The sequence below is a fragment of the Rousettus aegyptiacus genome, unplaced genomic scaffold, assembly GCF_014176215.1.
Source record: "Rousettus aegyptiacus isolate mRouAeg1 unplaced genomic scaffold, mRouAeg1.p scaffold_m13_p_3, whole genome shotgun sequence".
Classification (NCBI taxonomy): Eukaryota; Metazoa; Chordata; class Mammalia; order Chiroptera; family Pteropodidae; genus Rousettus; species Rousettus aegyptiacus.
In genome coordinates, this window is record NW_023416306.1 from 85680496 (window position 1) to 85694534 (window position 14039).

Below are 14039 nucleotides of genomic sequence, written 5' to 3' on the forward strand. Positions count from 1 at the left end.
ATTCCTGATCTGAGCGCTGTTTTTCACTCCCATGCGAAAGTCACCAGCGGGTAGGGCCTGATTGCTACTTTTCATGCATAGTTTTAGACACAAGAGGGCATTGTGACGTCGCGCCCGGCGGCGCCCAGTCGTAAGCCGAGTCCGGCCGCCCCACGTGGGGGCCCAGCGCTCCCATTGGCCAGCTCCAGGCGAAGCTGCCACATTATTTTGTTACTTTTCAGTCCCTATTTGGAACTGCTCTCGCGGCAGTTCAGACCTCGTGTTCGTCCCCCTCGTCTGTCTGTGTGTGGTATCCGCAGGTCCGGGGCACTTTTCTGGTGTGCGTGTCTGTGTGTGTGTGTGAGTGAGTGTGTGTGTGTGTGCGCGTGTGTGTGCGCGCGCGCTCTGGGTGTGTGTTTGAGGGATTTGTCGGGACGCAGAGCGGAGAGCCGGCCGAGGGGAAAGAAGGAAGCCGCACAGCTCCCGGGTCTCGGGCTGCGTCTCCCCGCCGGCGCTCTCCTGTCTGCGCGCTCCGAGGCGGCGGGTGGCGGCTGCGGGCGCTCCTCCTTGAGGAAACAGCGCTCAAGCTGGGAGCAGCGACAACCCCTTTGCGGAGGCTTCCCGTGCCCACTGGAGTTAGGATGCCAGGGTGGCTGATTTGCACCCACTGAACCGGAGTTTCCTCCTCGGCCCTGAGACGAGCTGGCCGTGGCGGCGGCAGCAGCAGCAGCAGCAGACGGAACAGCAGGCTCTCCTCTCCGAGGGGGGGCGTCGAAGCGCCCGCGCCGGGCTCCCGCCCTCACCCTCCGGCGCTCCTGCGGCCCCAAGCCGCCACCTCGCAGTCAGTCCCCTTCCTCTTCTCGCCGACAGCCGCCTCTGGGCACGGACTGCACGCCACGGATGCTGGGGCTTCCCCGGCGCGTCCCCCTCCCACCTGAGTGATCGGAGGGGGCCTGCGCTTGCCCAAGAAGGGGCCTGGGCCTCGGGACCCCCGCGCCGGACCCGCGGCGGAGACGACGATGTCCGCGCAGTCCCCGGCTCTGACGTGCTCCACGCAGCCAAGGGAAGGCGGCCGGCTGCAGCCCGCCGAGCCCTAGGCGCACAAAGCCCGCACCCGCCGCTCGGCCTCCGCGCCCGCTGACGACTTTGCCGCCCGCTCCGCGGCTCTTTGTCTCCGCTTGCGGAGGGCGCCCGACTCTGGGATTTCGCTGTGAGAGCGGGCTGGGGGGGCCGGGGACGAGCTCTCGGTTTGCCGGCCGCCCCCCGCACGGGCTTGGCTCCCCCCTCCCCCGCACCTCCCCGGCCCGGGCTCTCGGCTCTTCCACGCTCTCGGAATCACGACCCCTCCCTGCCATGTATCCGCAAGGCAGACATCCGGTGAGTAATTGCAACTCGGTTTATTTAAGCATCTGTCGTGGCAGGGTGAACGAGGCAGTTTATCTGGCACCTCCATTTTGCTTGTTGCTACCTTTAGGGAGAGTGTGTGTGTGTGTGTGTGTGTGTGTGTGTGTGTGTACGCGCGCGCGCGTGCGCGCTCACACAAAGGGGATGGGGATGGGGGGGCGCCGTTGAGAGAGGAGGTTCATTCCGCCTGAGTGGCATGGGGGGCCTGCCTGTGTTCCCGGGGGCCTGTTTGTTTTCACGCTGCCTCCCGCCCCCTCGCCTAAGTCTCCCAACTCTTGCTTTGTGTCTCCCCCGCCCCCATCTTACTTGGGAATGGGATCTCCGTGAAAACCCGCGGCCAATTGAAAGGGATTGGGACGCCCCCATCCCCCGTCCCATCTGGGACCTGAGTAACTTGCTAGGAAGGTTCTGGGCTGTGAGGGTGGTTTCTCCGGTGGAGCAGGGGCGAGAGGAGGCCAGGGGCAGCCCCAGAGGGGCGCGGGCCGCTAAGAGTCCTGTCTGACGCCCCCGCCCCTTCCCTGTCTCGTCCCCGCGGGCTCCAGGCTCCCCATCAACCCGGGCAGCCTGGATTTAAATTCACGGTGGCTGAGTCTTGTGACAGGATCAAAGACGAATTCCAGTTCCTGCAAGCTCAATATCACAGGTAAGGCCGTTGGGGGCCGCCCCAGGGCTGGCGGGGAGGAAGCCTTCCCCCCGCGGCTTTTGCCAACCCCTGCGTGGACAGAGGGGCTCCCGACCCCGGGGCGGCCGGGCAGCCGGGCCTCCGCCTTTTGTTTCCCCTTTCTGAGCGCGGCGCCTTAACCCTTCGCTGCCCGCAGCCTCCTGGCTCCCCGTTGGGTCCGCGGGCTCCACCCCCGCCCCCGGGCGCGGGGGTTGGAGTCGTAAGCGGGTTCAATCTGGGTTCTGGGGGTCCCGTCCCCTTGCGGTCCGTATCAGTATCCTTAGTTGGCCGCGGGAAGTTTTCTAGTTGTCTTACTCCCCCTCCGCCCCGAGGCTGCGAGGTAATGGGGTACCTTGAGGGGTGTTAGGGAAGTGGAAAAGTGGCTCTCAGAGGCCTTCGGGTTGGGGCCAAGGGGGGAGGCTGTGCAGGCCCCAGGCCTGAGTTGGCTCCTCCTGCCCTCGCAGCCTCAAAGTGGAGTACGACAAACTGGCGAACGAGAAGACGGAGATGCAGCGCCATTATGTGATGGTGAGAGGCGGCGAGGGGCGGGTGGCGACCCCGCCGGGGCGCGGCGCGGTGCGGGGCTGGGGCGACTGGAGCCAGATTTCCCCCAGAGCCTGCCGCAGGGCAGCCCTGGGAGCCGGTGGAATCTGAGTGTGTCCTCCGAGCCTTCTCAGCCCCCTTCAGCTGGCCACTTGGAGGAGGGTGGGTGAGAGGAAGAGCAGCAAGTGAAACCCAAACCCCAGCCTGGCACTTCTGTGCTACCTTTGTGTCCCCTTAGTTTGTGTTCTGAAGGTTTCCCAGAAGGCTTGTTGCCCTATCTTGGCGAGTAGGACAGGACTGGATTAGCCCACATCAGGATTGGATAAAAATCTCCCTTGGAGCCCTCCAGGGAGTGTTTGGAAACTTCCTGGTCCTGGGATCCAGCCAGAGTGGGCCATAATAAGCCTTACCCTCTATGCTTTTCCTTCCCCAGGCATTTTTGAGAGTGGAGGAGTCTTTTAAAGCCTTCATTGCCCTCTCAGAGATTCCCCACCTGAGAATCTAGTCAGCCTTGGGGCAGTAGGTGCCCAGTCTCTCTTTTTCCCAGCATCTGTTCCAGGGAGTTTACCTCTTCCATCTGTGAGAGCATTGGAAGGCACTTAAGTGGCTCCCTGCACTGCTTTCCACATAAGAGGCCTTCGACACATTGCTAAATAACTCTCAGAGGACAAGAGGGTCCCAGTGTACACATGATTCCCTGTTGAACCCGAACCTTGTATAAACAGGGTATATGGCAAATTCAGTGCTTATGGGAGGGAGAGCCCGGCTCCGCTGACTACTGTATGTATAATATTCTTTTGATAACAGCACTCACTCATCAGCTCTTTAAACCCTGTATTGTTGGCTTTGGGGTTTGATTTAAATTTCTAGCAAATGTATCATAAAAGTATGATTTGACTAAAACCTTCCCAAAAGCTGGTATAGAAAAACAGAGAGATTTCTGTGTGGTCTGTTAATGGCAGTTCTTTTCACTTTTAGTACTATGAAATGTCCTATGGCTTGAACATTGAAATGCACAAGCAGGTAAGTGCTTTTCTCATTAAAAAAACGTATCTTACTTTTAAGAACTTGTATAACACGTGGTTCCTTATGGCCTCTCCTATTTGAAAATGAGCCTAGTTCTTCTGTTCCTCCTACTTCTTAAAGAATAAAAAGATCCTGTCCTTTAAATGCAGGGTCTGAGGCTTTGCTAATTTTTTGGATGTCGAGCATTCAGTATTCAAGTTTGTAATATTTGTTGTGGTCTCGGATTTTGGTAGAAGATAAAGGAGCAAAGGAAAAGTTGTACCTTTAGGATCTGCTTTAGAACTTCTGAAACTCAGAGGTGGCTGGCTACTTTTATCTATTTTAATATAAAATTCTCAAGAGGAAATGCAACAGGGTGTGTGCGTGTGTACACACAAAAATGTGATGTTCTGCCTTGATAAGATTAAACTTCAAGAGTCTTAAAAGCCAAGCGGAGCTGTCAAAACTTAAGGGAACAAGCTACTAACTGCTCAAAAATGTAATGCTGGAATGAAATAGAACTCTAATGCTTTGCATTTATGAGGGAGCGTTCTCATCTCTTTTTTAATTTGAAGGCAGCTACATTCCCATTTTACAGAGAAGGAAGGTGAACAGGAGAGGTGAAGTAACTTGCCCAGGGTCAGCCTGGCCAGGACTTTAGATGGCTGAAAGTTGAGCTTACCTTTGAAATCCTGAAGTCAAACCAGTTTAGCTAGTGTGGTATTACTTGATGGATATGTAAACTACCTCATGGTGTCACTCTTCTAATAACAGTATCCCTCAAACCTAGCAAATACAAATACCCTTTATCTGGGCGCATATCAGTAAGTAGTTCTCGGGTGCTAGGCTGGGTTGTGGGAGAGGCCTGTTTGTGTATTTGTGTTCTGAGGAGAGGCTGCCTATAATTTGGCTTGGCCAGTGATTAGAGTTGGCACGCATAAATGGCATATAAATGGCACAGGCCTGTTGTTCTTTTAACAATCGGTGTTCTTGAAATCTCAGAAGGCTGTTGACTCATGCTAGCCTTTGGTGACCGTGACTTGAATGAATTTTCTGCTGTAAATTAACAGTCATTTACAAGGTTTCAATTTTACTCTTTCAGAGGGCAGGACCCAGGGCAGGTGAGAAGGGCAGGTGACCTCTGGAATGCTCATAGATTCCTGTCTGCTCCAGTGGCTTGTACAGAGCCTGTGAATCTGTAGTTTCCTTTCCCTTCTTGGAGGGAGCCCCAGTTTTGGGTGAAGGGCAGCCAGAAAGGGGCCTGAGTTTACTGAGCAATTGAGAAGCCAGCTTGTGGCTTCCCACAGGATTAACTCTTTAGGAAGGCACATGAAGGCCACCAGATTTTTTCTTGACCCACAGAAATCATAAACAGATAGCACTTTGTATGTAAATCTGTTTGTCCTTGGAAGAATGGTTTTGTCCAACTTCAGGTGGAACAGACTTGGTCTGTCTTGTGCACTAAGAATACACGAAATGAAACTGGGGTCCTAGGTGTTAAGGACCATGGAGTAGTGTTACGCAAGGTGCTGTCTCCTCCCTTTCTCCACCTCCCCCCTTTTTTTTCCCTTAGCGTTTAGTATCTTGGGTGTGTTTAAAGAGGGTAATTGCACCCAGGTTTAAAATTTATAGCAGCAGTTATTCCGAGAGCTTCATAATTAAGGTATAATATGTCGTTGCATGTTGAGGTCTGAATGGGTGATGTTCTTCCCTGTGTCTGTGAGTGGATGGTTCTTTGGCACAAGAATCTACCTTGGCTGGCAGAACAAAGCTGTTCCCAGAGTTCCGAGGACACTGAACTCATGAAGAGTTAACCACCTTAACGCATTTGGTGGTGGGGTTTGCATAAAGAGCAGCTGTGTGCATCTGGGGCTTCTGGCCATTCCCCAAACAGGGTTCTCAGGGAGAGAATGCCTGAGGTTTGGCTACATTGGCTCTTGTAATCCTCTCAGCTGTCAGAGGCATATAAATGGATTCTCTGTCCCTTTTTTATAGGCGAGGAAACAGAGGCTTCAGAGGTACCAAGAGGGCAGAGCTGGGACTCAAATCTGGGCCTCTGGATTCCAACCTGGGTGCTTCACCCTGCTTGCCTTCCCTTTGCCTTTTAGCTTCAGTTTCCATTTGCTTCCCAGCATGCTGTGCCTTTGCAGGGTTTATGGCAATCTCTGAGTTGGGTGAAATCGCCCTGTGGCTATGTAGGAACAAAGAGGCAAGGAGGTGAAGAAACCTCGGGCTGAGAAGTGCAATCCTGACCTAATGGGGCTGGCCACTCCCGCTTGCCAGCTTTCTGCAGAAGAAAACCCAGCCACTAATTGTAGTGTGGGTCTTGGGTGCATTTGGCGGATGGTGGTTAGGCCTGAGCAAACAAGTTTATCAGCTGACCTGTTTAGCGGTTGACTGGTGTTTTATCTGCACACACAATCAAGTGACTGGAGTGCCTGAATTATTCATGCAGTGTCCTGCCCTCTAGACTTGACTGTTCGTGTGATTACATCTGCCTGGAACAAACAGGCTGGATTCTTCATCTCTAAGCTCAGGGTGGGGGTGGGGATTGTCTGTACTTTTTTATATAATAGATACTCTCTAGAAGTAGCACCTCGGGAAGTGTGGCGGTCCTCAGCCTGCTCTCACATGTACCACACACTCTTACCACCACCACCATGGGAAATGCCTATTAGTTGGAAACCACAGGTTCTGCCAAATGGGCCTGAGTACTGACAGCATTCGGCCCATTTTTATTTTATTGAGAGATTACACTGGCTGGCTCCTCTCTGGCCTGTTTCTCAGTCTCCCTCTCATTTTTTTCCCAAGCTGTCAAACCCCAGAGAAGTAATAAATGGTTTCTCCTCCTACTCCTCTACCTCCCTCCCTAATTATGGTAAAGCAAAGATTACAGAATCATGGGCCTGGCCCAAGACTTCAAGAGGTCACTCACCTCCTCCAAGCCCTTGCTCCCAGGCAGAATGTCAAGGGTGATTCAGCAAGGCCAAGGAGCCGATGATGGCCGACCAGCTCATCAGTTCCCATCTTGTTCCTGCAGAGGCTTTGCAATGTCAGCCACAAATCACAAAGCCACTTAGGAACAAGCGTGCCTGAGCAGCTGCAGTGCCTTGGGCTTGAGGCCCTGACACTGGGAGACACTGGTTCAGGCCGCTTTTCACCTTCCTCCAGTGAGCACTGAGGGTTTGGAAGAGGTCTGGAGGCTTTTTGATTTGGGGGCAGCCTCATGCCAACACTGCATGGTGTCTGGAAACTAAGCAACCCTTCCTCTAAGTTTCCTTTCTCATCCACACCTTTCAAGTTACAGATGAGGAAATTGAGGTTCCGAAGGGGGACCCCGATGGGTGCAGAGTCATCCAATCCCTCGTTAGCAGTAGAGCTGCTACTGCAGCCTTTCCTTCCAATCCCAGGTCTAGTAGCACTCTGTGTCTTTAATTACTATTGCTTCTTTCTGTGTTGTTATCTCACGAGGCTGAGGCTACAAACCTGGCTACACCAAAGTCCAAAGTACCCCACTTCAGGTTGTATAAACCATATCAGCTGAACCCTCTTTGCCCATGGTCTTCTTCTGAATTGCCAGCTATTTGCACAATTAATGATTTAAGGTGCATAATAATACAAGAATGCATAACCAGCAATCCCAGAGGTAAGGTTCCCAGGTGAAGTAAAGTGGTAAAACCTGTGAACTTTTTACTGGGGGTTGTAGAAAGCTGTGAGGGTGGGCATGAACACTGGGCTGCGAGAGAGATGGGAAATCTCCATTTGTCATTTCCCTTCTTGGGGTCCCCTCACCTGAGTAATGAAGGGCTTGGGTTGAAAAGATCTGTAGTACTCAGCTTGAGGTTCTGTGGCCATCGTTAAGGTGTGGGTGGCCAGAGGGAGCTAGCAAGTGGTGAGGTTACGATGACCCTGCCCAGGAGTTGAGTCTATCTTGGTGGGAGGAAGGTGGCACCACTCTTAAAGTTGAAGGGGACTCGGATCCTTACACTAGGGTTGTGACTGTTTGTGTGGTATCTGCGTTGAGCTAAGAAGAAATCTTGAGTATAATTTTTTAGCCACAATCCTGGCATCTAAGAACCCCTTTGCACCCTGGTTTCTACCTGGCTTTTCCTGCCTTGCCACTCTTCTTTCCCTGGAATATTCTCCTCTGGTCACACAGTTCTTCTTGCTGTACTGGGTCCCTGCCTCACTCAGCTTTAGGGTCAGCTGAGCTTGAAGCTTCCTTCACCCTGACCTGCCCACTCAAGAGGAAGCCCTCCTATCCTTCAAGACTGCCCTCACTCAGCCTTCTCTGACCCCCAGTCTTTGTTGCCGATGGTGTTGTATAGTGTACTGGGTGTGGTGCTTCTCTGGGTCTTTTCCTTCTCATACATTGATCGCTGAAATGACCGGGAGATGGGCAAATGTTCCCTAGTCCTCAGTTTACTCATCAAGGAAGCTAGCTGTGCCTGAGTGGGAACCTGGCTCCTAATTTAAGACTCTTTCGTGGACTCTGGCCCAGGAGTTTCCAAGGGCATAAAGTTCTTCTTTCTCTCTCTGGATTCCTTCTACCTCACCTTGTATAGGAAGGGTATAGTCTATGTCCGAGACCCTTCATTTACATCTCGTCATGGGAGTGAGTCAGTCAAGGAATGAATTCCCTTTTTCTTATTGCGCAGGAAAATGTTTTTTTGTTCCATTTGCTATGCAAAATCCTGGGACACCAGGAGCAAAAAGCTGAGCAAGACCAAACCTCAGTGGGTTTTTCCCTATGATCTGGCATGGGTGAAGTCTTTTCTCACACTTCATTACTTCATTTTTATAGGTATGGAGGAAAGCCCTCCGCTGTGGTCTCGTGTGTGTGTGTGTGTGCAGTTAGCACATAGTAGGTGCTCAGTAAACACTTCGTGTTTTGGTTTTTTTTCCCTCTCTTTACTCAGAGGGTGGAATTCTCATTGCCTGAGCTCTGTGAGTAGGAAGTGGAGGTTTTAATTGTGGCCTGGCCTCTGGCTCTGCAGGCTTCCTCCTCCTCCTACGGCTCAGCATCTAGTTTCTTCATCAGTCAAATGAGGGAGTTGGCTTCATTCCCAAAACGGTGATTAGGGGCCTGAGATGTGCTTGCTGGGTGTGGGCTGGGGCTGGTGAATGAGACACCCCTCTGCTGGGGAGTCAGGCATCTAAATAAGTCATTGCAATGCAGTGAGGTAAGTGCTAATACGACCGAGTTACACAGGAAGAGCACCCAGGACAGAACAGAATGGCTTATTCTTCTTGGGAAAGGGGAGCCGGGTAGGAGAAGATGGCACCCAAGGACTGTTACATGAGCTGTGTCTTAGAGGGAGGGTGGGGGTTTATCAGACAGAAGCCGGCATAGGAGGCTCCTCCAGGGGGTGGCAACAGCTTGTGGAAAGGCAGTGAGTGTGTTCCGGAAGCCACAAGTTCACAAGTCTTAGGAATGATGCTGAGTGGGGCTCCACTTGGGGACTGAGGTGAGGTGGTGACATTTTGCAGGAAAATGATCTCCAGGGCGTCTCTGCTCTCACACTCCTGACTCTGTGGCTCCTTTGTCCTCGTCTGGCTCTCTAGGGCTGGCCCGAGTCCATCTGCCTGGGTAGGGGTAGGGGAACACGCCCGTGTCCCCCACTGTAATAAGCTGGTTTGAACTTTATTTCCTAATATGGCATCGTCTCCTTTCTCATATTGGTAATTCTGTAATGACGGGTTGTGACCTGCCCCTCCCCCATATTTAATTCTCATCAGCCCAGCTCTCCACTTTGCTATTAATGATAGCAGCCAGCAAAATAGCTTTCAACATGCCATTGACAGTCTGGTTTAAGAGCGCACTTGAAGTAGTGCTAGACAGCTGAAAGCACCCATAATTGTGTACCAGAGTGAGAACTGCATGCTCAAGGGCCTTGTTTTTATATGCTTAAAGGGACAATATCTTGTTTTCAACAAATGCTCTCTGAGACTCATAGCCAAGATGCTTTCTTCCTTTCTTTCTTTGCTTTTCTCTCTTGGCTGTTTCCTTTCTTTCTCCTGCCTTTCAAAGTAAATGTTCCCCCTCAAGTTGAGAGAAACTTTGAGAAGAGAAAGGGAAGTTTCCTACCTTCACACATGTAAAGATGATTGAATCCCTGGGTTTGTTGCTTTAAGGCATCCTTCATTTCAGACAGCAAACTCCAGGGGTCAGTGCCTCCCCCCTGGGTGGTTAGGACCTGGCATTTCTCAGGAGGTAGTAAAGAGGGAGTCAAAATTCTCACCAACATTGATTTCGAGTTCTTTTGTTTGCTAAGGAAGTTGCACAGTCAGCATGAGGATGAGACAGGCAGGCGTCCTAGCTGTCACTGAATGTTTCGCAGAGGCCACCTTTGTGGGGGCTGTAGGGGAGGGGCCCTCCTGTTGAAGATTCTGATCAGGGACCTCTAAGCTCCTTTCAGATCAGATTCCAGGAGGCTGTTCTTGTGAAGAGGTCTTTCTGGAAATGTGAGGGTGGGTGTGACAGGGATTTATATTCTCAAGTGGTGGCTTATCCAGGCTTGGGGGTTACCCAAGGGTCCCATTTACTCAGCCCTGAAGATTTTGCCTGAGAACAAATTCCTCCCTCCCTTTTATCCCAGCCAGCTTCATTACTTTAAAGATACAACAACCTTTTGGAAAGAGGTTCCCTTCACCCACCAAAGCTTCCCTTTACCAGTTGCATCCTTTGAAAGGTAAAGAAAGAGCCATGTTACCAACACTGGGAAAGACCAGTAGTGGGGCTGAGAGGCCAGGCAAGTCCTTCTGGGTCTGGAGTCTGGGCTCTGACCATTTCTTCTCTCCGAGGTGGGCTGTTCTTGGCAAAGGCTACGAGCATGGATGGACTTGGCTCGTGTGTCTGAGGTGGTCTTTTGTTTACTTACTGTGTGAATGATAGAAATGGGGGTCAGGGGTCCTGGGGTAGCTGCCATCACCACCACAACCACCACAGCTGAATAATTCCAGGAGAAGACCTTTATTGAGGATAAAGAATTTATAAATTTTGCTCTTCTAAATATTATAGATTATAGTAATATAGCTGTGTTTCTGAAACACTTATTTACAAAGCAGATTAGACATTTTCATCTTAGAAACCAAAAATGTTAGGCATTTGGTTCCAGGACAAGCAAACATTAGGATGAAAGCATCAGCATGGTGTGAAAGGTCTGGGGTTTGAAGCTTACCTGCATGCTTCCAGGACACTACGGGGGTTGTGTTCTTAAGTTTGGGCTGGTGGGAGCAGGGTGAGAAGCGGAGTATGGATTGACAGGGCTGTGAGTTCCCTGGGGGACAGGACTGTTTTATATTCACGGAAGCCCCTGAGTCTTACATGTGCCTTAGCCCACACTTGGATGCATAGCAGGCATTTTGCAGGGAACTAGGGTAGGGTTACGTTCCAATTTGGGGTTTTCCCTGACCCTGTATAGCATTATGGACTTTGTGGGAAGGAAAGAAGGCTTTCTTGTGTTTCTGAGAGAGGCCTGTCAGCTGTAAAAGTTGTGATTGTAGAAATAAATGTGTCATAAGCCTTTATTTTAAAGTGTCATTAATGTAGTTTAAGCATTTTTTTCCACCTCATATAATGGACAGTTTTAAGTGTGAGAGGGGAAGAAAGTGGGGGGTGAAGAAAAAGATAGCTAGGAGGAGAGGTGATTAAGGAGAGATATGGAGGAATAGGAATGGGGAAAGATAGGTAAAACATGCTGAGGTTGGATTACACCAAGGAACCTGAGTAGCAGGAAGGTGAGGGTCAATGGCTTGGAGGTAGATTAGTAAACTATACTCATCATGCCTTGGGTGTCTATTTAGGCATGGAGTTCAAAGTGTTATGGCCTTATGGCCATTTTAAATCTTTGATAACCATTGTTCACAGCTCTTCAACTGTTTTCCTTTTTTTAAAATTCTGGATGAAAACTACTAGCCCAATGGGAGAAGTTCCTTTTTCGTTTGCAGTGGAAGGCTATGTCTTCCCTCAAATGCAGGGAAGAATTCTTTCCACCATACTGGGCAATGAGATATACATTTGGGTATATCTTATTACCCAAAAGAATACTGGGAACACCAAGAGCAACTTATGGCTGGGGGAGGGCACTCTTACTTTCTGGTTGGCCTAGAAGGCTTTGGTTGTAGACTCCTGTACCACCCAGCCAGTGTGCAGTTGAAGGGTTGGAGGAGGAGGCCTTCCGCCCACTCCCCAAATGCTTCCCTAAGGAGAGCCCTCAACAGGTCTGTCCTGACCGTGAATCTGAAACTGATAGTCCTGTCGGGAATGCTTTGTGAGCCGGTGTGATTTCTGTTGGAGAAGAGCAAGGCAGTTCAGTGTAGACTAGTGGACGAGGCGTAAAGGTCAATTCTAGGATGGTGGTGGGGCACAGGAACTGTCGGACTTCTTGTCCGAGAAGACATAGGGCAGACTCAGTGGGCCCTGGAGAAGTTGCGGGTGATGCCCTAGAGTGAGGGACTAAATGGCCTGGTGGCCATAGAGTGAGGGTGAGATTGGGCAGATGGAGGCAGTTAGCCAGCCAGGACCGACCGGTCAGTGGGTGCCTTTCCTCTGGGCTTCCTCACCCTTGGAGAAGCGGCGGTCCTGTTCTTGCTTCGCCTAAGAGCAGGAGTCCTCGGGAAAGGCTGGAGGAACCAAGGCTGACGGCGCTGCCCTGTCTCCCACTGTCTTTCCTTAGGACTTGATACTTCATCCCTGAGAAATGGGGATCTTCGTGAGAAATTGGGGCCCCCTGAGAGCTGCCCTGCCCCTGCTGGGGTCCTCCCACTGTTGTCTCGATGCTCCATGTCACCTGATAGTTGCGTGTGGCACCAAAGGAGCCCAGCCTGCAAGAACTTTTTAGGAGGGGCTGTCTAGATACTCCCCTTAGCCTTTTTGAGCTTCTCTTTCAATTGGTTCCCAACCCTACTTTTTAAGGAACCTCTGTCTTTCCCTCACCATCCCCTTGACCTGACAGGCCCCTTTCTGAAACGCTCATGATGCTGCAGGAACATTGGGCATTCCCCTGGCCTCCTGATAAACCCATTTTTACTGGCACCTTTGTGCCAGTGGATTCGGTTTCTCCATCAGAAGTCAACTGGTTCCTAAAGGAGGATCCTAGGGATTTAGTTGCAGAGCATCAGGAGCTGGGAGGCGGTGTGTCTTGGTGGCTAAGAGACAGCTTTTGCAGTTGGATGGACTTGGGTTTGAGTTTTAGGTCAGACTCTGTGACTTGGGCAGACTGACCTCTGAACTTCAGTTTGTAATGGGGATGATAGTAACCCCTACCTATTAGACCAGTGCTGGTTTCTAGAACTTTCTGGAGTAATGAAAATATATATCTTATTGCCCAGTATTGTAGCCACCAGCCACATGAGCTGTTTGTTGAACACTCGAAATGTGATTACTGTGACAGAGGAACTGAGTTGAAATTAAATTTTAATTAATGTTAGCTAGCCATGTATGGCCTATGGCTTCAAATATTGACCTGTGCAGTTACAGGGAGTGTTACGAGGATTATGAGACAATGCATATCAACTACTTAGCATGATAACTACCTTACATGTAAGAAGACCTCAACAAGGTACTTTCACATGGGACAGAGTCCCAAAAGTTATCAAGGCCTCATAGAATGACAACAAGATCTTTTGGATTGTGGATGTTGTAAGACTTCCCAGAGCCCTTTCTCAGTTGTTAATTATTGGCGCCACATGCCAGCCTGCAGTGGCCAGCCTGCATTGTAGGCACTGTTGGCACCGCCCAACAGGAACACCGATGTTTAAAGGGATCAGGTGACTTTTCATGGTCTCATGGTGAACCAGGGACAGGTGCAGAACTAGAAACCAGTTCACTGTGAACCAATGTTTATCCATAGCCAAATCAAGGCATTGTCTCATAATGTACCCACCTCCAGACCCACCTGCCAGGGCTTTGTTTCGGTGCTGGGAAGTCCCCAGACAAAACCTTTAAAACGTCAGTATAAGAATTCAGTAAAACATGAGTGTTGGTGATGTGTATTGACATTTGAGGCCAGATAATTCTTTGTGGTGATGCTGTCATGTGCATCCTCCAATGCTTGTCAGCATCCCTGGCCTCTACCCTCAGTTGTCAGTAGCTTCGCTTCAGCTGTGGCACCCAAAAAATGTCTCCTAACAATGCCATGTGTTCCCTGGGGAGCAAAACCACTCCTCATTGAGAAGTCTTGATGTTGGGGTAGTAGTCTGGGTCTAGAGCGGGGAGATTGCCTTGCTCTGTGACCTAGGGCAACTCCTTGCCCTCTTTAGGATTCATTTTCCTCCTCTGTAAAAGAGGTGTTAAATGGGATGGTGGTTTGGTAGGAGGAGGTGGGTTTGAGAAGGAGTCCATCATATAAACAAATTTCTCAATAGCCAATTTTGATTTTTATGGCTTATGAAATGCCACTGCTCCTGCCATTCTTGTCTGGGGAGAGACTCCTTTAATCTAAGG

At 50.6% G+C, this 14039-nt stretch overlaps 1 protein-coding gene across 10 annotated transcripts in view; it reads left to right on the forward strand.

Annotated features, from left to right (window-relative positions):
- Positions 1-213: 213 nt before the first annotated feature.
- The window catches only part of TLE3 (TLE family member 3, transcriptional corepressor), a 47515-nt gene continuing 33689 nt past the window's right edge, over positions 214-14039 (forward strand). For 7 of the 10 annotated variants that reach the window (XM_016126910.2, XM_016126912.2, XM_016126911.2 and 4 more), the window contains exons 1-4: positions 214-1356; positions 1926-2026; positions 2509-2572; positions 3566-3610. In XM_016126910.2, the coding sequence (XP_015982396.1) occupies positions 1333-1356; positions 1926-2026; positions 2509-2572; positions 3566-3610 (234 nt within the window). In that variant the 5' untranslated portion in view covers positions 214-1332. The remainder of the gene's footprint in view (positions 1357-1925; positions 2027-2508; positions 2573-3565; positions 3611-14039) is intronic. The other 3 variants (XM_016126916.2, XM_016126917.2, XM_016126918.2) reach the window with 3 other exon arrangements.